At 49.9% G+C, this 22,795-nt stretch overlaps 1 protein-coding gene across 33 annotated transcripts in view; it reads right to left on the bottom strand.

The window, feature by feature from the left end:
* The window catches only part of FBRSL1 (fibrosin like 1), a 463,266-nt gene that overhangs the window by 343,187 nt on the left and 97,284 nt on the right, over nt 1-22,795 (bottom strand). For all 33 annotated transcript variants that reach the window (XM_065033313.1, XM_065033306.1, XM_065033311.1 and 30 more), the window contains exon 2: nt 6,604-6,804. In XM_065033313.1, coding sequence (XP_064889385.1) covers nt 6,604-6,804 — 201 coding nt within the window. The remainder of the gene's footprint in view (nt 1-6,603; nt 6,805-22,795) is intronic.

The raw sequence follows: 22,795 nt of genomic DNA on the forward strand, positions 1-22,795 counted from the left end.
TTCAGCTCCGCTAGATGCGGCGTAGGAAGCCCCAGTGCAGAGAAAGCGCTGGTAGCATCCAGGGCTTTAATCACTGTGCTCTCCAGACCCGCTCTAACACGTGTTAGCAATGCCAGCAGCCATCTGGAGGCCTCAACACGTTGCTGATGCCCAAGTGCTCTGCAGTGAGAGAGGTGAACGGGGACAGATGGGAATTCTGGAGAAGCAGAAAAGCAGAGAGAAAGGAGGCAGAAGCAAGTGCTGCAGGCAAAGCCTTGGGGTTCGGCTCTGAACAGAGCGGGGTCGACACCACCGCAGCAGCGTTGTGACCCTTAAACACAAAGCAGGGAGAGGCCTGCCATGCCAAGACACTGCGTCCCCAGCCCCACGGCCACCGGCCTCCGATGCCTGAGCAAGAGCAGGGACGGGGGGCGCGTGCAACAGCAATACTGGCAAGTGAGAGTCACCTGGAAAAGGGGAGCCCGCTGGTCCAGAGAAGTGAATAAGTATTTCAGTACATGCATGGAAAAGCCACATTCTCCTACATACACCACTTTCAACAGCCAAAACACACTTTACATCAGAAAATAACATTTGCAGTGTAGTAAAATCTGACACATGCTTCTGCTTCATGCTGCAGCATTGGTCTAAAAACAGCTGGATTTCTGCCTCAATTCTAATAAACAGGGTCTTCTCAACTTACGCTTCCCTGGCAGAAATGCAGAAGAGTTTGAAATACATTTTTCCAGCTTAAACAAAGGCCTTCTCCTGCCATTCCCCGGGGTTTATGGCACTGTTTGCGCTACTTCTCCTAAGCACAGTAGGGTACAGAGCTGCCGTGGAAGCTGTGCAGTGGCTGCAGTCCTGGGATGGAGCCACCTCTGCCACATCTGTAACACAAACCTTAACTGTGTAAAGTTCATAAAAAACTGAAGAAACCAAACACACTGTGAGTCTCCCTCTGTTGCAGAGTGGGCTCTGCAGCCACTTCAGGAATCTCAACGCATTCTTGGATAAATTTAGCAAAAACAACAGCGCTGCTTTGTAATAGCAGGGTTTCATTTGGGAAATAAACATCCAGTATTTATTTACAAAGGATTTTTCCTCCTCCTGCCGCTGCTGTGCTATGCTCACTGCTTCCCCTCTGCTTTGATGCAGAGAACAGAATATCAAGTGCCTAACCAGAACTTAAAGCAGATTTTTAAATTAGTTCCTGACAGTGCAAACAGATTGTTATTGATTGAAATGAGGCTGATTTTAGGCCTCGGATTAGCAAACCTAATGACTAAATGCTGTACTGCCCATTTCGGCACTTTGCAGGGCTGCTCCCCAGGGGTTTCCCGGCAGCTGTGAGGTCTCCGCGGCTGCAGATCAGCGCCGGCGAGCCCGGCCCGGCCACCTGTGTCCGCGCGGCCCCGCGCAGCCGAACCGCGGCCAACCCGGCACCGCCACCTCCTGGGGCCTGGAAGCCGGCGAGGCCGCTCCACGTTCAAAAGCGAGCGGGGCTTGGCAAGGCTGGGCTGGAGACCTCGCCGGGGCACACAAAGTCTCCATCGCCTCCAGCAAAGGGAACCAAGCACCCAGCGCGGCCGCTCCCCGGCTGCAGGGAGCTGGCTGGAGTCCACGGGGAGACTCCCACCCAGATAACACGGCTGCGTCAACCGCACAAGTCTCCTAGCCATCGTAAATGCATACTTAAAACTAATTGGTGCAGAGCTTTCATGTCCAAATTGTAGGTACAAGAACTTACAAAGGTAGAAATGGATCCTGGTTTTAAGCAATACATGCAGCAACATCTTCCTGATTAAAAGAAAATGGACTTTTTTTTTCCTTTTGCTTTGTTGTTTAGTTTCAAAGAACATTTAAATAACAATATCTGCTAACAAAAAGGGTAACATCAATTAGAAACAAAAAGAAATAGGTTGTATAATTTCAGCGTTCAAAAGCAGTGAAACGCAAACACCAAAGCACCACACACCAAATAGAACCAATCCCCAAAACCCACATTAAAGGCAACCTTTCGTTTATTTTTTGGCACGTTGGCTGCCTAGAATTCATTTGCTTTTAATAGCCTCAGATACTGAAGGCAACAGAGTAAGTTACCATTATATTTAGACCTTCTTAGACACAATTTAGCTTCCAAATGCTCCATTATGAAGACACAAGCACACCCACATCTGTATTCTGGCCCACAGACGCAGACTGCCGAGGTCATTTTCAACTCGCTCTCCCCCAGGGCTGCTGACCCTGAGCTAAGGAAGGTGCATTTCAGCCCCCGAGCTCCGCATCCCCCAGCGCCTTCGAAAGCACATCGAGTTTTCGATTTGCCATTTATCATTATCTGGAAGAACAGCAGTCAAGCAGCTACATGCTCGTATTGCCCAACCACCAGCACGAGCAGCGTGATGCCAAACGAATTCTTCCACATACGGTATTTCATCAGCCAGACAAGTTTCTAGACGGGAAAGTCCCAATAGCCTTTCGATACCACCAAGACCACACAAAATGGGGCCGAGGGTACGTAACCGGTTTGAAGACAAGCTATCGGTTTTCACCTAGACATCAGCAGAAACAAGGCGCATCCTGGCTGGAAAACACCTCAGCGCATGGCCTTCGGCTCCGCTCAGCACTCACCAGAGCAGCGCTCTCCTGGGGTCAGGGAAGGGCGCTGCGTTCACCAGTGAATGTTGGGTAACGAGCTGATGAGCATCACAGAAAAATCGCATGAAGAGGTAATCAAACATGTTAATGTAATTTAGCAGTTCCAGTCCAGCAAGAGCCACAGCAACAGTATACATTAATCATCAATAATGCTCAGCAGTTTGACAAAGGCTGGGAGCGAGCGAGGCCCCAGAATTAACTCAGCATTCCCTCCCTCCAGGGAGCTCTGCGGAGTCACAGAGATGTCACAGCTCTGGTCAGCACGACAGCACTGCCTTCCCTGCCCTTTCCTCCCAGCACACTGTTTACGAGCACTGAATACGTGCTACTCCACCCTGTTCTCCTCGGCTTCTCTGAGACTCTTCCTCATCTTGGGTGATTTTAACGGTGGGTGAGAAAAGGAAGGAGGAGGTGTAAGACACTCATCTTCATGACAAATGACTACTTGCAAAACAGAGTGTTATTGCAGCCGCACTGAAGATCTAAACACATACACTGCACCGTGATGCTCCTGAGCTGACTAACCAAAGAGCTTGAGGTTAAGCTGACTTGAAATAGCCGCAACTCTTCCCTACCAGCACCAGCTCTCTTCAGAAGGAGGTCAGCTCACTTTCCATCTACGTACAGAAATAGCAGTGGGTGCTGAAGCTCAGAAAACACACCGTTCTACACCCAAGATGGCCCCAGGCTGCTCACACATCCAGAGGAATAAGCAGCTCCAAAAATGAACCAGCAAAGAGCAAAACAGCTCAGCCAAGGCTAATGAAAGGCAGACTCAAAATTCAAAGGGTGACCCTCCAACAACTAGAATGACTTAGGACAAAACAAGGAAGCGTAACTGGAACTAAGAGGGTTCATCTCGCATCTACCTCATAATCAAAGTAAACGATGCACCCAAGCACGGAGGGACCCTCAGAGACGCGCTGGGCTGCCACCGGCAGGCGCTGCGGGATCCCCTCCCACAGCCCACGAGACATTCCCGTGTTGGAGGCAACTACACACTTATAAGAGGCGAGCCTTCCGAACGGCCACGCTGGCTGCGCCGGAACGTGTTCTCATCCCTGGGCACACCCTGCCGACCGCCAGCGGCTCCGCCGTCTCCCATCGCAGCAGCTTTCCCTGCGCACAGGCGCTCAGAACAGCCCCAAACCCCGACAAATCTTACACCAAAGCACCTGTGACTATCTGAAATGCCCTGTGTTGCCTCTGCTTGGCTACAGCAGGAGATAAATGTCTCTGAACGATTTTTATAGGCAGTTGCAGTAACAGGCTGCAAAGGACGGACTGTGTCCTGCAACCCCCCCGCCCTGACTGCACGAGAACCAAATATTGAGGAGCAAATAGGAATCTGGATGCTTCGTCAAAAGGAGTGAAGTACTAACCTCATTTTCTAAACAAAGCAGACAACCTGGCACTCAGATCAGCTTATCACTTTGCACCTCTCTACAGGGATTAGCAGAATGCCATCATTATAATGCCCAATTTGATTTATTAGAGGAGGCTGCACAGAAAATATGACAATCCAGTAGCATTGTGAAGAGAAGCGATGAGAGTATAAGGAAAGCTTCAAATTGAACAGTAATTTCTAAGCAACATCTCAATATAATTAGCATTAATTACAGTAAGCTTTCCAAATTAGGTATAAACCTGTGTTTAATAACCCTGAGATGCAAAAATCACCCCCAAATTCCACAAAACTTAACGTTGCAGCCAATTTGTCTAGACGGCGTGGCGGGAGGTGCCAGAATTCTGGTGTGAGCTGCATGTTATTAAAAGAAGGAAAAATTATTGAACTGGTCTATATCATTTGCATAATTAGCTTGAAATAAGAATAGCCTAGTTTATGTAGCTGAGATTTTGCTGCTACTTTCATCAACCTTACGGGCCTGAAAATTTGTCTGGTTTTCATAACTATATCAGCTAGGATAATAAAAGGTTTTTTAAAAACTCCCCTCTCAGTAGAAGATGAATTCTAATTGTGACTGGTTTAAAGAGGCTATTAACGAGTCACTCATCGCAGGTTCTATTTTATGCTCTTTGTGCATCCGCCTCGCTCGTTTTGGAGTTCCTTACTTATACTTACAGGAAAAAAAAAGATTAGACAATGAAAGATGAATTGAGGTTTTCATAAACGTTTAAGCACTGATGGCAGACAAACACTAGCCAGAAGAAACACACAACAACCCCTCATTTCTCAGAGCTGAAACACAAGTAATCGAAACGCTTGGGAAACGAAGGCAGCAGCACACAATTACAGAAACTGCAGCTGGGCCAGCAAAACACCACCTCTTACCCCAAAAGTTCCTAAGGAAGTGCCATGAAATCCCCAGCGGCCCCAACTACTTGATGGTCAGTTTGAAATGTCACATTGAAGATGTCACTGTCAGCCACCCTTCCCTCCTGTGCAGCGGGTGAGGAACCCCGAGCGCACGGAGCGGAGCGGATCCAGCGCGGTGGAACCCCGAGCACACGGAGCGGAGCGGATCCAGCGCGGTGGAACCCCGAGCACACGGAGCGGAGCGGATCCAGCGCGGTGGAACCCCGAGCGCACGGAGCGGAGCGGATCCAGCGCGGTGGAACCCCGAGCGCACGGAGCGGAGCGGATCCAGCGCGGTGGAACCCCGAGCGCACGGAGCGGAGCGGATCCAGCGCGGTGGAACCCCGAGCGCAGCCAGCTCCCGGCAGCCCAACCCTGCCCCCGAGGCACAGCTCTAACCCGCAGCGTTCACCGAGGCCAGGCTCCAGCTGGCGTCTGTAGGGCACTCGGGGAGCAGAGCGGAAAGCCAACCAGCTCAGTACGTGCTTCACAAGGATTGCTGGATTGGAGAGTGATTATTTGTACACAAATTCATTGCACCTGTGACCAGAGGGGGGAACCGAAACCCTATCACTCAACTACCAGCAAAACAAACAAGAAACTTGATACATTTTAACTACACATGATGAGTCTAAAACCAAACATTCCGTATCACTTTGGGGAGTTAAAAGAAACAAATCTGGCAAATATTTTGCCAGGAGTGCAGGGTTACATGTTTTGCTACCTAAACGTTTATAAGCAGAAAAGTACTCGTATCTTTACACAACTCATTTATACCGAATTATTCCAACTATGTTTTTAATCAAAAGGAAGAAGACAAAAGTCTGCTAATTTGTTCATGACAAACCACCAGAGAGCGGGGCCCTGAGCAGACCATTAACATCTCCAATGTAAAACGGGATGAGCCTTTCTGAACAAGTACGCTACAACACAATCACAAAAGTTCATATGTAGTGGAGAAGTTACGCAGGGGGGTTACATTAGATAACCTCGGTGATCCTTTCAAATCCTAAAAACATTGGAAGTCTGAAAAAAGACTGCCAATACCCAGCCAATTCAGTCTCTTGTTGTCTGGCACACACACAGAGCTGGTCTCACAGAACAGAAGGTGTCCTTGGGTTAAACAGCTCTTTTCTCTGCATCACAAAGCATAAAAGAAATAGTTTTTCATTGTAGTGTATTTCTTAGCATGAACAAATGCTGGAGGGTCAAGTGTGCTGGCCTTCCCACTGGCTGCCATTTGGCACCACGTTAACGGACAAGGGTCACCTGGGCAAGTGTTTGCTATGGATCCAGGTGTGAAAGCGCTGACCGAGCACTGGGTCACGCGCCGGCTGTCCCGCTGCCCGGCGGGACCGCGCCCGCCGCAAGCCTGCGTGTGAACGACCACGCTCGCAGCTGCAGGCGGTCTGCTCCTTCCCGCCTACATCGCCCAGCAAACCCGGTCTGCCCTTGTAGCTTATGAAACCTGCCCACAACACCGGACTGCTGCACTTGGTCCCAAGTCCCGTAAGGGACGGTGTTTCTGACCGGCACAAGTTGCCAGAGAAGCCAGTTACATGAACAACCCCAACCTACCCGCAGGACATCACTTTGGTGGCCAAATGCCACAATACCGTCGCTTCATATGAGGAATAATTTCCTACCTGTTTGGATGGCTTCAAGGGGAGCTTCTTCTTCATCCGCTCCTTGCCTCTCTCCGCCTCCCTCTCGGAGCTGCCCGCGTCATTGGGGTGGCCATTTTCACCGGGCTCGGCAGACACACAGTTCTCGGACTCTCGAGGTTTCTTTCCTGGATGCCTCTCCCACTTCTCCTTCCGCTCCTGAGGCTTTAGCGACATGTCCTTCTGTAACGGAGGAAAAACGAAAAACGTTAAGTTCTTTAAGTTCTTTGAGACTACTTTTAAGCATAAAGCAGTATAAATATTGAATAAAAACACAAACAGGACAGCATGTTCTTTTCAGAGATGACTTAAGATGAATAATTAGGCACGCACAATGCGAACAGTAATTTTAGATTAGATTAGGATGAATACTCTCCAGGCTATGTGTTTGATTCATTTCAGAGATGCTGGAAACTGGTTATGAAAATGAGTTTGCTTCGGATTAATTCAGGACCCATACGTCAACAGCGCATGAACAAATCAGCATCCTGAAGGAAAGCCTTTAACGGCTAACTGAAACAGAGGTGGCTTTTCTTCTGCTTCTGATCTCAAAAATCAACATATCAGCCCCACCTCGGGCCGACAGTCTGGTTCACAGCAGCATTCACAGGGAGAATGGAGCCTCTAAAGCCCACTGTGCATTCAATAAGCAGAGATCAATGGGATCTAAGCACCGAACAGAGGCTGAGCACTAAGTGCTAAGTGTCTGCCGAGTCAGGACTACAACACAGAATCTAAGCAGAGTCATGTCATGACAATTAACGTAGAAAGAGAGATCAGAGAGGGAGTTATTACTGCTGGCCCTGGCGTCTTTGAGGACTGAAAGCCGAACTCCTGGTGACAAGGTATCAATCCTTCCCCGTACACACACCACACAGAAAAAAGTTGGAGAAATAATATGCCGAATCACTGTGACATTAGTTCACCACAGCTAGATAATTTTTCCCTGGTGACTTTTACTAACTGGTCATGGGTAAAAACTAAAGTCTTTTTGGAATGTTTTGTAGAATCTCTATCCCAATTTTTTATGTGAGGTACATAGATTAGGAGGTACCTTGAAAGCACCGCTTACCCTGCCAGCTTTGTCAACCGCAGCCACAGAAATCTTCCGGAATGCCTCACCCCCTTCTCTAACACCCCGCTGCTGACTCAGCAGCTGCCCTGGGCGTGCTGGCACCCCTGAAACACAGCTCGCCACACGGCCCGCTCGCCGGCACGCTCACCGCCAGCAAAAGAGCTCAAGGACATCATTAGCTCTCTAGTCTCCCCAGAACTGAAGCCCAACAGAAAAGAAAATAAGAGATCAGGATGAAATGCCCTGGTGATTGCTCTACGTTACTTCCTCTCCCTCTTGTTTAATTAGTGGACTGACTGCCTCAGTGTGCAACATGCTGATTCCACTCCAAATCACTCACTGCTTCAAGTTACCCTTCCCTGTGCAGCAAGACGATGACCGATGACACGTCACGGTCCCAGAGACACTGGAATTCGACTAGGAATGATCAACCACATTGAGCTGTTTCCTACTCCAGCGCAGGCTCAGAGACGGTTGGGCAGCCCCCGCTCTCCGGACACCTGCACGGGCGCTGTGTGACCGGCGGCCTCCTCTGCAAACACACGGAGCGCGCAAGTTCCAAAACCCCCAAAGATACAGCCCCCAGCCCACAACTAAAACAATCCCCAGAGGCGCAGAACACACCACAACACAGCGCAGCTGGCCAAGTCCACAACAACTGAAAGAGCTAGGAAGATCATGTTGGCATTATTCTCCATAAATGATAAAATGAGGAATAGAACTTAATGTTTAGTTGCTCACTTTGGTTTTTAGTTTTAAGATAACACTCCAAAGCAGCAGCTCGAGATACCACTGAAAGAAGGTCCCACTGTCCCACTCACTGAGAAGCTGCTGAGGCAGAAATCAAAACGTTGAGCTTTAGTAACTAATCAGAAACCAGAGCAATGGAAGTGACGCCTGTTAACTGATACTACAAACAAAACACCACAAACAGAAGTCACCAAAACCGTGCACTTCACAACGCCAGATGCAGCTGCAACGTGACAGGAGCCCCATGGAAGACACTGCACGAGATGACACGGGCCTTGAGAAGGGAGAGAGGAGCCTGTGGCCGGGAACGCCGCCACCCGAGGGTACCAACACTCCTGGCTCGGTGTCTAACATTACACAGCAAATGGCCGGTTGGGTTTTAATCGCAGCTGGCTTTACGTGGGGACTGGGCCCTGCTAATACCTCAGGGAAGTCTTCCCTCAGCACCCACCGCACATCCACTGCACGGTTTAGAAGATTCACTTCCCCACACAACTAGCCTGGAAATCTGTGTTTCCCCCCTACTGAATCCGACAGAGTTCCCCACTTCGAAATTTAGCTTTAATCCCCATTTTGTGAGGAGATTTAAGGTTTGTCTCACCACTGAGCTGCTACAAAATTAATTCAGGGAATACAGTCATAGCTGGACCAAAGCCAAGGAAATAATGCATTCACTTGTAGTGCCACTCGCGTCCAAGAATCTGAAGCACTTTCCAAACAGCTGTGAATTAAGACCCAAGGCCTGGGAGCCGAGGCTGTGCTGGCCTCTGCCACCAGCGAGGAGGAGGAGGAGGGAGGAGGGAGGTGTCCCCAGCTCCCAGCACATCTGGGGCAGCCACGGGGAAGACGCCGCGCTTCTCGGCCCCGTGACAAGAACGCCTGTCCCACAGTCCCGCTCCTCCCCGCCTGAGCAGAGGACGCGGCTCCCAGGGTTGTTTTCCGGGCAGGCAGGACGCTGAACCCAGAGAGCGGGGCTGCTCTGTGCTGCTAAACACAGACCTCTTCGCAGCCTCAGGCGGAGAGCAGGAGGGAGACCATGGGGTTTCTGGTCTTGCCTCCTTTGTTTCCTTTCTACTTACTCTACTAAAAGAGCCTTCCAGCGATTGCTCTTTTACTGAAGTTTATGACCTCCAAGTTGGGGACCTCACTTAGCACAAGAGCTTGCTATTTTTGGACCTGCATCTGTGCTTATGCACAGGCAACTGCTGGAAAATTTAAGCACATACAGAACATACAGTACATCACTGCAGTGAACAATGTTTATTGATGTACCTTGACTTCAATCCAGAAACCCTAGCCGGCAGGTGAGACTGGCTTTCTGACAAACTGCTCCACTGGAGCCTTCCCCCCAGACAAGCCCAGACCAGCAATTATTTGCACATCACGGAAAGCCCGGGGGCTCGCACAGCGTCAGCGTCTGCATTCAGGCCCTGGGGTCAGAAGGTCTTCATATCCATCCAGCCTTGGGGGTTCTGCCCAAGCCAGGAGCCAGCAGACCTGGCCACCCCTCCGTGGCCAGCGCCGCTAAGTCCCCTTCTGCAGGGAAGGCTGGTGGATCCAAGGCCTTTCTCTCTTCTGCGTTCCAGGAAGGAGATTGCCAAATCTTGTTCCAGAACACACAAAACTATTTTGTTCGTTGCTACTCAGTGCTCCAGGGTTGTCTCCTACCTGTCCTCACTTCGGAATGTCTCTCACACCTTCCAGGGCAGGCTACAGCCTCTCCATCTGCAGCCCCTCGGCTGTCTGCGCCACAGACGGAGAGCAGATGGTTCTAACTGGCTGCGTGGTTACAAGATAAGGAAGAATTAGGCTTTTCTTTAGAGCCTCTTTCCCAGCAGTTACTCCACGAAACACAGATTCTATCTCTCCATTCGTGCATTCGGATGTACAGGTATCAAAGAACACTTCAGTTGAAGATGTAACTGTCCCACCCCTCCCAGCTCTACCTGAAATGTCTCGCACACCAGCAGCGGTGAAGACGCACTGGCCAAGACCTCAGCACAGGCTGGCAACCCAAGCAGGCAACCCGGACTCTGCACCAGATTCTGAGAGTTTGTAACAAAAAGCTTTAATTTTTTTCATTGCTGTTTGGCCCAAGATAGCTGTGCAATTGCATCTCTGCTTGCAGCAGAGGTGGCAACACCCTTAATCACTTGGAACACTCCTTCCTGAAAAGCCATTTTTCTTCTGTCACCAAGGCACAGCTGCAATCTCCCAAGACACTCAAGATGCACACCGCTTGGTTTATAAATAAAGCTGTGCACGGCCCTCAGCTCAGATGAGACTGCTCTCACCCCTAAAATGCCACCGCAAGAGCCTTGTGCACAGCAGACTCCACGCTGTCTGTGGGCGAGGACAGCGCCGCTGAGGCCAGGAGGAGCCGGCACGGGCGCACATCAACCCCCGGCGCTGGAGCCACCGCTGCGGGTCTGCCCTGATCCTCTCGGAGATCTCAGCAAGCACGCAGGGGGAGGCTGGCCCTGGAAACACTTTTCATACAGAGGGGGCACTTAAAGAACCTGAAAAAAGTGCAAAAACCCCACACAGCTAGATGAAAAACCTCGAGCGTGCTGCCAGGGTGCAGAGGACAAAAAAACCCACACCTACAGCTAATAAACTAACTGCCCTCAGCCCGCGAGCAGCAGTGGAAATGCAGCAGCCCACCCCACCCTGTGTTCAGCCCGCCCTGCCCACTCCCAACATTGTACCGGCTGATTGCCCAGGCAGAAACAGCCCCCAGCTTCTCTCCCTACAGCTCTTCACTGCAGCACTTACTCCTTACGTTGGGGAACACCAAACATCCCTGCTCGTCCCTGGTTCTGCCTCCAGCTTCTCCCAGCAAAACTGCAATGGAAAAGCCCCGAGGATCTAGGCACCATCTATCCGTATATCAACTTTATCATGCAATTAGGAGTAGTGTTGTCAAATGTGTTTGTTTAATAGTTCAGGGAGAGATCCTGACTCCGAGAGAAACCGAAACAGATTTACTTTTAATTAGGTTATTTTTAAAATATTCTTATTGACCTGATACCCAGTTTACAGAACAGCAACATATTAATAGAAACAAATGCAGACTTAATATTCTTGTGCTTCCTAAGTAGACAACGCATGTTAATCTACTGTCCATTTAGCTGCACGAATGTGACAGAGGAGACTAATTCAAATGGAAAGATAATACTGGAGGTGAGAAACACACATGAAAGAAATTAACTTTAAGGCACAGATTTGAAGACGGGTCTGTGGAGACAGAAACTGCAACAACGGGAGCCAGCACAAGAAAAGACGAGTAGCCAACAGGCAAATGAAACGAGGTGAATAATAAGGAGAGAAAAAAGGAATGGGGTAAGAGGTAACCGGAGGGTACCAGGTAGGACCACCAAGGTGATTGATTCGAACTCAACGTGGTGAACGGGCAGCAAATGCAAGTGGGGATCCTATAACAGAGCAGGAGCAGCTGCCCGTAACATATTATTTCAACCTAGGGGGGAAACTCTGAGCGAGGTGACTTCTAGCAAGACAGAAATTACTTTCTAAATATCTAAATGTCACATGCGCCAATGAAAAGCCCAGGCCAGCACATCGGTGTCCCCCTCGGCCCCCACTCCTCAAACACGCTGCTGGGAACACCTTGTCCGAGCAGGAGCAGAGCTGCTGTCTGAACACCTTGTCCAGACAGGAGCAGAGCTGCTGTCCGCTCACCTTGTCCGAGCAGGAGCAGAGCTGCTGTCTGAACACCTTGTCCAAACAGGAGCAGAGCTGCTGTCCGCTCACCTTGTCCGAGCAGGAGCAGAGCTGCTGTCTGAACACCTTGTCCAAACAGGAGCAGAGCTGCTGTCTGAACACCTTGTCCAAACAGGAGCAGAGCTGCTGTCTGAACACCTTGTCCAAACAGGAGCAGAGCTGCTGTCCGCTCACCTTGTCCAAACAGGAGCAGAGCTGCTGTCCGCTCACCTTGTCCAAACAGGAGCAGAGCTGCTGTCTGAACACCTTGTCCAAACAGGAGCAGAGCTGCTGTCCGCTCACCTTGTCCGAGCAGGACTCGGCTGCCGCCCACCGCAGCGCGGTCCCCTGGCCAGGGCTGCGCACACCACGCGCTCCCCGCTACAACTGGTGTGTGAGAACAAACAACAAGCAACCAAATGTTTCCATGCATCCCCAGGGCTTCCTAGAACAGCTCCAAATATTCTGATATCTGTGTCAGGAAAGAAACTTTCATTTATTCCCTAGGCAATCACTGAGAGAGGCGAAACATCCACTACAGCAGCAGGCAATTTTGATGTATTCTATGGTACAAAACATTTTCTGTTACAGAGAGCTCAAAGGTCATTAATAGATTTTCATATGTTTACAGACAGCAGCAATTTCAAGCCCTGTAATTTTAAAACTGCATGTCAGTCTCTCAACTTCCAGCTGTTATTTCAACATTAGATAATGAACACGATGCAAAGGTTACACAATCACTTGAACCAGCTTATGCTGTAGATCCAGTCACACAAATCATTATTAAATTCTAATTACACATATATTATTTTACAACTCCTATTAGAACAGCAGCGCAAATCCTCTTTTATAAAGAGATCAACAGTTTAGAAAGAGAGGCCAGAAAGGTTACTGTTCTAATGTGGCAGAGCTGCTCCTCTCTCTCCCCCATCACCTAAACCACCGCGGATGGACGAGTCCGGAAACAGGGCTGCACCTGCCCACCACCCCACGGTTGGCTGAAGTGCCTTAGAGATCCCTAACACAGACACCGATGCCTGCTTAAAATAACCATATCCGATCAAAGGAGGAAATAAAAAAGGGTGTTTATTGGTTACCCAGTGCACTGCCTGAATATGCTCCTGGATTTTTCTTTATACAACTACACTGAAACTGAGAAGACACCCTCCAAAACTCAGAGGTTTTTCCAAAGGAGGGTGTTGTAATCTAAGCTAAAGCTTTGCGAGACATCAGGCTTCTATACCATAGGTATTTTATTTCATTTTCATTTTGGTCCAGAAGAAATCACTGTGATCATCTGATCTGACCCTTTTATCATGCATCCAAATGAGCAAAATCACCCAGCTGCGAAGTGGTCGAGGGGAAGCTCTGGAAGTGCACTAGCAAGCTACCCACTACCAAATCAGAAAAAGGAGCAAATTGTTTTGCTCTCCCCTCTCCTTTTTCCCTCTCTCCTCCTCGGCAGTGCAAGCACCACCCGCTGGTTCATTCCGCCCCAGTCCAGCTGTCAGTCGCACAGCATGTCACTTCAATGGGAACCAAAGACACTCATCCCCAAGACTCAGCTTTGAAGCGGGACAAACCAGCAACGTCCCTTTGTGCACGCGAGGTCCCCTGCGGTGCCAGCAGCGCTCCCTGGCGCGGCGATGCCTCTGACCCCCAGCGCGGCCTCCACCAGCAATGCATCTCACACTAGGAAAGTCCATGCTTTGACATTAAATAATTCCAGCTGGGATTTTCAAAGGATAAGAAATAGTAGCCCAATCCCACTGCGTACCAATAGGAAGCCCTTAAGATTTGGTGTGTTTTCTTTTCAAAAAGGAAACCCATATTTCATTCTCATTTCCATCCTAGTTTCCTCTGGGAGAGTGAAATTGAAAGCAAGAAATGGAGGGCAGGAGCAGAGATAATGGGAAGACAGACTTCTATGAGACTGACAAACGACACCACCAGTTCTGGGGTACATCAGTTTACAACGTGATTCAAGAAGGAACAGATAAGTCAGCGTGTTCATTAATACTCCTGAGAGAATGGAGGATCTGAACTAGTGTCTGGTTAGTGTCACTTGCCCCTAAGGAAGAAGCACCGAAGCGAACACTCCACCAGGCCAGCAGACAATTCAAGCTCAAGAGCAAACAAACCCAGCAAGCTGGAGAGGAGAACGTGCAGAATCACAACGGTCCGATCCGCTTATCCAAGCGCGTCCGAGGCAGCCCGGGCAGGCAGAGCGGCCGGGACACCGACCCACCGCGGGCAGGAGCCGCCGGCCGCTCCTCGCCGGCTGCCGCTCCTCGCCGGCTCACCGCAGCCCGGCAGGCGGTGCAAGTTTCCAGCAGCGCTGCCACGCTCTCACGTTCAGAGGATTCGGGTGTTCCCCACCCAAGCAGCCTAAGCTGGGCCTCTTTGCGACCACTTCCTCAGCCCATGCAGAACCACGAGTCTCTCCCAACGCCTTATTTTCAGATCCAGACACTTCTACCTGCATTTCACAGACCTGGAACTGAAGGCTGGCTGCTTTGTAGGAACCTGTCTGGAACCAGGCTTTACCAGTCAGACTAGAAAAAGTAAGTTCATGTAAGTTTTCCACTTGCTGCTACCCCTCAATTTGAAATGCAATAAGGAATTCAAACATAATACAGAGTAGCAATTTTCATCACTGCTAAGCCACTCAAATTAGTTAAGAGGTCTTGTACATCTCAAGATTCACATCTCTGAGGGCTTAGTTTTGCTTCTCACTGTTCACAGCACCTTGTAAACATCTCAGAACAATACAGATACAGTGCACAGTATGTATTTGCTCAAATGAGCACAACCCTTCGGCAAGAACCAAAAAATCCCATCCATGTGAGAAGGGTTAAGACATAACAGATGCACCCAGAGACTCTGGAGAACAGCCTGCATGGAAACAGGGTTTCTTGTGTTCACTTTTGTCTTGTACTTCTTAATAAGCCACATCACGGCTGACATCTCCATCAGCTCTCTGCTTCCTTATGTACATAACCAGAAACAGAAAAGCTGACCTGGCAATTCTATTACACACACACGCTACCAACAACTCTCACTGCTACACCAGCACGAGCAATGAAGAACAAGCACATCCTGAATCCTCCCCCAGGCTCTAACACCAATTCTCAGTGCAACCGTATGTGAGACACATAGTTTAAAAGTTGTTTTAAAAAGCACTCTCAAAAGTCAAGTAAGAGCTGTAACACATCTCTCTCTATAGTGTTACGATACAAAGGGCTTTCCAGATGAAAAACAGCTAAAAAAGTGTTTCTCAAGCACCGTTTGTTAAGGAAGCTCTGATCCCTGTCAGCGCTGGCAGCCAGGAGATGCCCGTCTGTCCCCAGGTCACAGCGCACCCCGCGTGACCCCATGGCGCAGCCCCGGCCCGCACCGCAGGAGGTGTTGGGGCTGCAGGGCACCATCCTCCTGCCACCTCCCCCTCAGAGCCAGAGCCCGCTGCTGCGCAACAGCATCCACCAGCACCGGCAGCGACTGCGTGCACCGGCAGCGACTGCGTGCACCGGCAGCGTGCACCGGCAGCGACTGCGTGCACCGGCAGCATGCACCGGCAGCGGCTGCGTGCACCGGCAGCATGCACCGGCACCGACAGCGTGCACCGGCAGCGGCTGCGTGCACCGGCAGCGGCTGCGTGCACCGGCAGCGGCTGCGTGCAGCGGCTGCGTGCACCGGCAGTGTGCACCGGCAGCGTGCACTGGCAGCGACTGCCCCAACTGCCCCGGCCCTGCTCCCGAACACGGCTGTTCCCAAACATGGCACCCAATGGGCCACTGCGTCTCTCCTGCAGCCCTGGGCTGCAGGGCCATGTTGATTAACATGCACTTAATGGCGGTTCATCCCCCATCTCTCCCTCCACACCAAGTACACTTCCCATCCAGACATGGCTCTTACTGATACAGATGAGGTTTGTGGCTTTCAAATCCCGTTAGAGAAAGCCTTCCTCTAGGACAAAAACATAATAGAAAAAAAGCAGACTAAGAATGTGCAGAGAAGTTCTTTTATAATTTATAAATAACATCACCATTTGGCTTCATTAGGCCTTTTGCATTAGCAATTCTTCAAGCACAACACAAAAGGACTCAGCGTTTTCACCTCTATTTTACAGAATGCAAAATGAACAAACACAAAGCAACTTGTCCCGATCCAAACGCCAGGCCCAGCTCCGACATCAGATGGTGCTCCAGCCACATGACACCCACATCTTCTGACACCAGCCAAGATTTCATGTTGGTGGTACAGACAGATTTTTCCAGGACACACAATAAATGCATATGTAGATATCAGCCGCAGACAAGGCAACAGGCTAGATTGGTACGGCTTCAGCCTTCTATTCTTTTGAACGTCTTAGATAAAATCAGCCTGAGAATAGCAATGACAACACAATCAATACATTAAGGCAAGCTGTGTGCTAGTAAAAGAGCAGAACTGGCAGCTCTTCCTGGCTTCTGAAACACGACACATAACCTGGCCTTTCTAACGTGCTACTTTGGATGGCACCCAAATCCAGCACCATGTGGCCAGCACAGGCACATGGGCCCAAGGAGGACAGAGGAGACTTCTGGCTGACAGACAGAATGACATATCAGTGCACAACACGGACTTCGAATCTCTGCAAAGCCAGCCAAGCACGCTGGAAATATGAGTTAGGTGACTCCAGGGCAATATGAGGGCTGAGAATTTCTTCTGCAGACGAGATCCAGGTAAACATTTGTTTTATTTGGGGAAACATTGCCAATGGCACAAAAATAGGCAAAACACTTTTCCTGGTGTAGATCTGAAGCAGAGGGTATCACATTTCCTCCCCTGCCCCAAAGCTAATCCCGAAACTCAAAAGCCTGATGTTTCCACCTCTGTTTTTACATTCACTCTGGCATCGCGCGGCAGTCAAAACCAACATGTTTTTCTACAGCTTAGACTTCTCAAAGCTTGGCCTCCCAGCCCGGCACAGCCCACCCCTTCCTCCCTCCTGCTGCCGGCGAGCAACGCACAGGCTCCTCCAGAGTCGGTTTCCAGCGCTTCAGTGAGGATTTGGGAGTAAGGAAATGAGAATAGTCAGGGAGCAGCAGGAACAGCAATCTGTCTGAGAGAGCAAGTGGGATATCTCCCATCACATCTAACATTCAGTTCTGCATTCACCCACACGGCTTCATGCAGCTGTTATCTCCACTGAGATAAGGAGAGTCACAGTGGTGGAGAAGAGAGAACAATCATTAACTCAGTTTATGCCAACTCAAAAAAGCAGGAATCTCTGAGGAATCCCACAAAACGGTTATTGCAGTTCAAGAAAGCGCAGGCCCACCTGCCCGCCTTGTCTTCTGAAGGACAGCGTCCCAAAACCAGGAGACACGGACGGCTCAGCCCAGGCTGGCCTGCTGCGCTCACACCGGATCTAACACCGGATCTAACACCGGATCTAACACCGGGTCCAACGGGACCTCACAGCACCACGGGGCTGGCACTTAAAGCGTCTGAAAGAAAAAAAGACTGTGGAAGCAGCCAGGTTGATTAAAACCCAGGCGCTAATTGTCTCTGCTGACCGGTGAGACAGAAAACAAAGGGGAACTGTAAAAGAAAGAGGAAACCCCTTCTTCCCTTAGCACACCGAAATAAAAATCATTAGAAAAAATGAATTAGCATTGTAAGAGGATGCAAAGGATCCATGAGGAAAGAAAATGCCACTAACTTCTATTCAGGATTTGCACTTCTGAAACACAGAAGATAAATATGCCAGGCTACTGATACAAAATTGTACGTAGGAACTCTTGATATATTAAACTCGTGCAACTACCAAAGCCCCTTAACTTGCATTAAACCAACCCCTACTGCCTTCTGCACTCTTACACAGCTAAACCAGTGCACATCAATAATAAATCATTTTTAAATCCCCACGTTATCAATGAAGTAATAATTCCCAGGACCCAATTTAACTTTTTGTTTCTGAAGAACCAGGAATTCTTTCGGGCTGTCCTGTCCTTTGACACACCTTCCGCAGCTGCGTTCCTGTCCTCTTCTATTTACTGCATCACAAACATTTTGGAGGTTTGGAAAGCACAGTATTTAACATTTTATAGAAACATCTGCCAACAGAGCTGCTAAACACTCTTGTAAGAGAGACAGAGCCGTTTATTTAGACGTGCTGCTGACGTTTCCCGGTGCATTTTGATCCCGAGGCATATGTAGTCCTTCCAAACAATTTAGCATGCACTGCGGAAGCGCAGCTCTCAGAGAAGTACAGCTGAAAGTAATTGAGACTGCAATTTCACCACCGTCAGCAAACGCTATCAAAGCTCCTCCCGAGGCCGCAGGCAGAACAAGCACCCGCAGCGAGGCAGGTACCAGGCGTCTGGAGCGCCGGCATTTCAAAGGCACCAAGTCTGGGGATGGGCAGGACAATTCGGCTACACTGGCTGGGACCACAGGGCCTCGGTGCAACCTGGTCACCCCCTGCACAGCCACAGGACAGCACAACAGCCTGTGTGACAGACTGATGTCCAGCAGCAAAGCAGGTGTCCTGAGCTGCAGGCTGCTGGCACCAGGAGCCAGCTGGTCACCCCAGCACCCCGCCACGCACACGTGTGTGCTCAGGGCTCCCGTCCGGGTCGCTGCCGGATTCGGTTACAGGGGCCGAAAGGGCCGTGATCTGACCCCCGCTGCCCTCCCGCTGGAACCAGCGCCATGCAGCGTGCTGACACGGGAGAGCCTGCCCGGCCCCACAACCCCATGGGTCACTGCAAACTGAAGTGAGCACGGGTAATCGCCCACAGCTGCTGCAGCAAAACCCCACAGGGATAACCAGTCTGCATCCCTCACCTCTCTGCTCCTTGTCTATTAAGGGAAGAGTAACCCTTCATCACAAAGTTACACTCACTTTCGAATGTTGGGTTTTTTAATTTCTGCCGAACTTGGTGCTTATAAAGACAAGTGATGCAAAACTGGTCCAAGCTTCATCCAGACAGACCCGTTTCCCCATTAAGCCCTATTAAAGCACATTCCCTAATTGAGCTGTTACGCTGGGAAGGTTTCCGACCGCCAGATAAGCCACACGTCTAAATTAGTCTAAACCCCAAACTCATTTCCCTTCAGGCTTGGGCCAAGATTTGAATCAAGGTCTCTGGAGGCAGAAAGACAACAGCATTATAAGTCATTATTGCCCGTTTGCCTTCCTTGCATCTTTTTACACTTATTTGAAACCCATGTATGTGTAACATCTGAAAGATTTGGTGGGGTATTTCAGACTCTAACTCAAGAGACAATGCCAAACAGTTGCTCTGAAGGCCTGTGAATTGAAACTCTTGTCCGGTTTGCATTCATCAGTGGATTTGTTACAAAACAGAAAAACTGGAATCAATTCAAAGTCATTTAATCACAGCAGCCTTGATTCACCTCTCAGCCACTAAGCACAAAAGCATTCTACAATTCTGTATTTCCAGGACTTAAACCCCTCAAAGTCCCTGGAGAAGTGTTAACACCATTTTATTTCACTAACTGAACTAGTAATTTCACTAAGAAAATAGCCGTAGTTTCACATCTATATGTATTATGTTCATGGGAGTGAGAGCGCTTACCGCTATTAGCAAGCCTTTTTTATTTTGCAGCTTCAAAGCTTCCCGGGATATACAGCAGGTAAGCAATTTTAATAACGTGATCATTTCATGTGCAAACCTCATCCCCTTCCTTTATCCTCTCACTTCTGACGGGCAAACTGAACCAATCACGGTCAGATGCACAAGACACGAGCAGCCAAGTCAAACCCAGAGCGACAGTTTTCAGCGATCCCACTTTTCAGCCTTGTTCCTTGGGGCATCATCTCGCCAAAATTTAGCTAACATGAGAACCACCAGCTTAGGAGAGAAGACACCGTCAGCAAGGAGATAAAGTTCAGCAACTGTTCTGCCTGGAGGAAGCCCCTGAAGCCAGGAGAACACTTCAAACCGTCGGCGTGGAACAGGCAGCCCAGGAAGGCAGCGGCAGCGAGGTGCGCCTCGCGGAACTGGGGTACAGCAGAAAACCAAGCACCAGCCCGGGCCAAAGCCCCCGTGCGACCTCAGCGCTTCCCAAGCTGTCAGCGGAGGCTGCGCTGCCGCTCACCCGCAGACACCGATAGCACGGCTGTCACAGCCATCGCAGCGCGGAGGCAGAGATGACAAATCACAGGGAATACGTGTCAACACACTCAACTGGCCTGAAGACAGACAGCTGGTGCGCAGATTCCAGCACAGACAGTATCGCTGTGAAATCATTCCGAGGCGTTTTTAGCGATCGCACGCTCTCAACAACAGCTCTGATTGCTAAAAATAACCCGCTGAAGACTTGCTCCAGCATCAATAACAGTGCGGGCTAAATTTGAGTCATGACCTGCTTGGTGACATATAAGCAAAACAAGCACAAACCTCATAAAGAAGAGATTAGAGTGCTTAGAGCCCCAGCAAGTTTAACACACCTACGTTAGGATGTTTTCTCAACAACAGTAATGCCAGTTGCCAATATATTCCCCTGAAACGCAGGCAGGGTCCTCTACAGCCAGGGAGAAAGTGAAGGCTCAGATAATTCTTCAGCACAAACACACATCGGTGTAGTTCAAGACAAACCTCCTCACTGCAAACAAGAAGGACCAATACATCAAAGGTGCTAAGCGTCCCCATCTCTCCCATTGCAAAAGCTCCTACTGAGCATTCATCAACTTAAAAATGTAACTGCAACATCCTGGCAAAAATATCAAACCCTGCTTTCCCATTGGTTTTGAATCCTGAAAAGTAGCAGCAAGACAGGGAGAGAGATACTCACTTCCCTTTGGTGCAAAACTAACCACAAAACTGCACTTTCCTAGGGGGAGCTGCAGCAGCACGGGCCAGCTGTCACCCGTGCGGAGCGGGGGCAGCGCAGGGCGGCGGGGGCAGCGCAGGGCGGCGGGGGCAGCGCAGGGCGGCGGGGCACCGAGCACGGGGCACCGAGCACGGGGCACTGCCCACGGTCACACGCCCGGGCAGCGGCACTGAGTCCCCAGCTGTAAATGAGGACAGGATTCATCCCCAGACTGTTTCAACAGAAAAATCTACTGCCTCAAGACTTCTCATTGCTGGTACACTAGCACAACACCAGACTCGTCTGAGCTAATCCCAGATTGAAACACAGCCTCTTGTTTAAAAAGGTTCAATTCACAGATATCCAGAGATGAAGGAGCCATCAAAACCCTTGATAAACTGCTCCAGTGGTTAATTATTCATCCTGGCAAAATTTTGTAGCTTATCTCTGGTCTAAATGTATCAACGTTACAGCCTTCCAGCCCCTGGATCTCGTTACAGTTTGGACCACCAGGCAGAACAGCCCTCTATTAGCAAACTGCTCTTCCCTGCGCAGGCTGTGAAAAATCGTGACCACGTCACCCCTCACGCTACTACTGCAAACCAGACAGAGCTCCCGGAGCCCTTCCCGAGAGACAGACCTGCTCATTCTGTAACAGTTCTCACCACACCTTCCCAAAGGCTCTCCCATTTTTAAACACCCTTCTTGAACTGCAAGCCCCAGGATGGGATACAGCGTCCAGGTTACACTTGTGCCAATGCCAAATATAGGGCTGTATAACCACCTCAGACCTATTAAACTCAGTATTTCCCTGTCCGTATATTCAAGGATTTCATTCTCAATCTTGGGCACAGCTATGCTGTGAAAACTCGAGTTCAGCTGGTTGTTATCTTGCCACCCAGGCCTCCTTCAGCACAGCCATTGCTCCGCAGACAGCCGCCCCTCCTCTGCCGCAGCAAGAGCCCTCGTTTGTCTCCAGAGCACAGCATTTTATTGCATCAGAACACACCAGTCATGAAGCAACCCCAGTCACTCAGGTCCTGTTCCTTATCTTACGCTCCACCTAATCTGCGTGTTATCTGAGGACTTCATGACTAATGGCTTTATTTTTCTTCCCCCAGGTCACTGATTAAAAGAAGTTAAATAGTGCCATGCTAAGGAGCTACTACAAACATACCTTTTAGAAGCTGCTGCTTCTTTGCCTGCCCTATTTTGAAACCTTCTAGCTAGACAGTTTTGAATCCAGTTCTCGTGCTCCTTCTGTTAAATATCCACATTAACAAAATAATAGAGCTGCGCTAAAACTGCTCAACTTCAAAATATATTGAATCAAATATCTGGGGCTTTCACAGCTAGAGCTGCAGGTCTGGCAGCGGCGGCTGGAGCCGGTGTCAGCAGCCCGTCCCGTCGGCGGGAGCGGAACAGCCAGCCCGCGACGGCAGAGCTCCTGCTCCGGCGGCCGCTCCTCGGGGCTGCGCAGGGTGGCCCCTCCAGATTACACAATCCAGGGTTGTGCCTTTGAAGCACAGAGCAGCTGGTCCTCTTAACTCTTCTCAGTGGGGTCCCCTAATCCTAACATGATAGAATTAGATTATCTGTAATGCAGGGAGATTTAAGTGCAATGAGAACAACACGCTCCAGATGAGTACAACAGCAGAGTTACAGACCGTGCAAGACGTGCCCGTCGCTCGCTCAGCGCCGAGCAGCCCCAGCTCCACCGCGCCAGTACGGGCTCCACCCGGACACAGCCGCACAGGACAACCACACTTTGCAGCAACACTTGAAGAAAATAAGGTGGTTTAA

Source organism: Columba livia, chromosome 17 (assembly GCF_036013475.1).
Source record: "Columba livia isolate bColLiv1 breed racing homer chromosome 17, bColLiv1.pat.W.v2, whole genome shotgun sequence".
In the NCBI taxonomy this organism is placed as follows: domain Eukaryota; kingdom Metazoa; phylum Chordata; class Aves; order Columbiformes; family Columbidae; genus Columba; species Columba livia.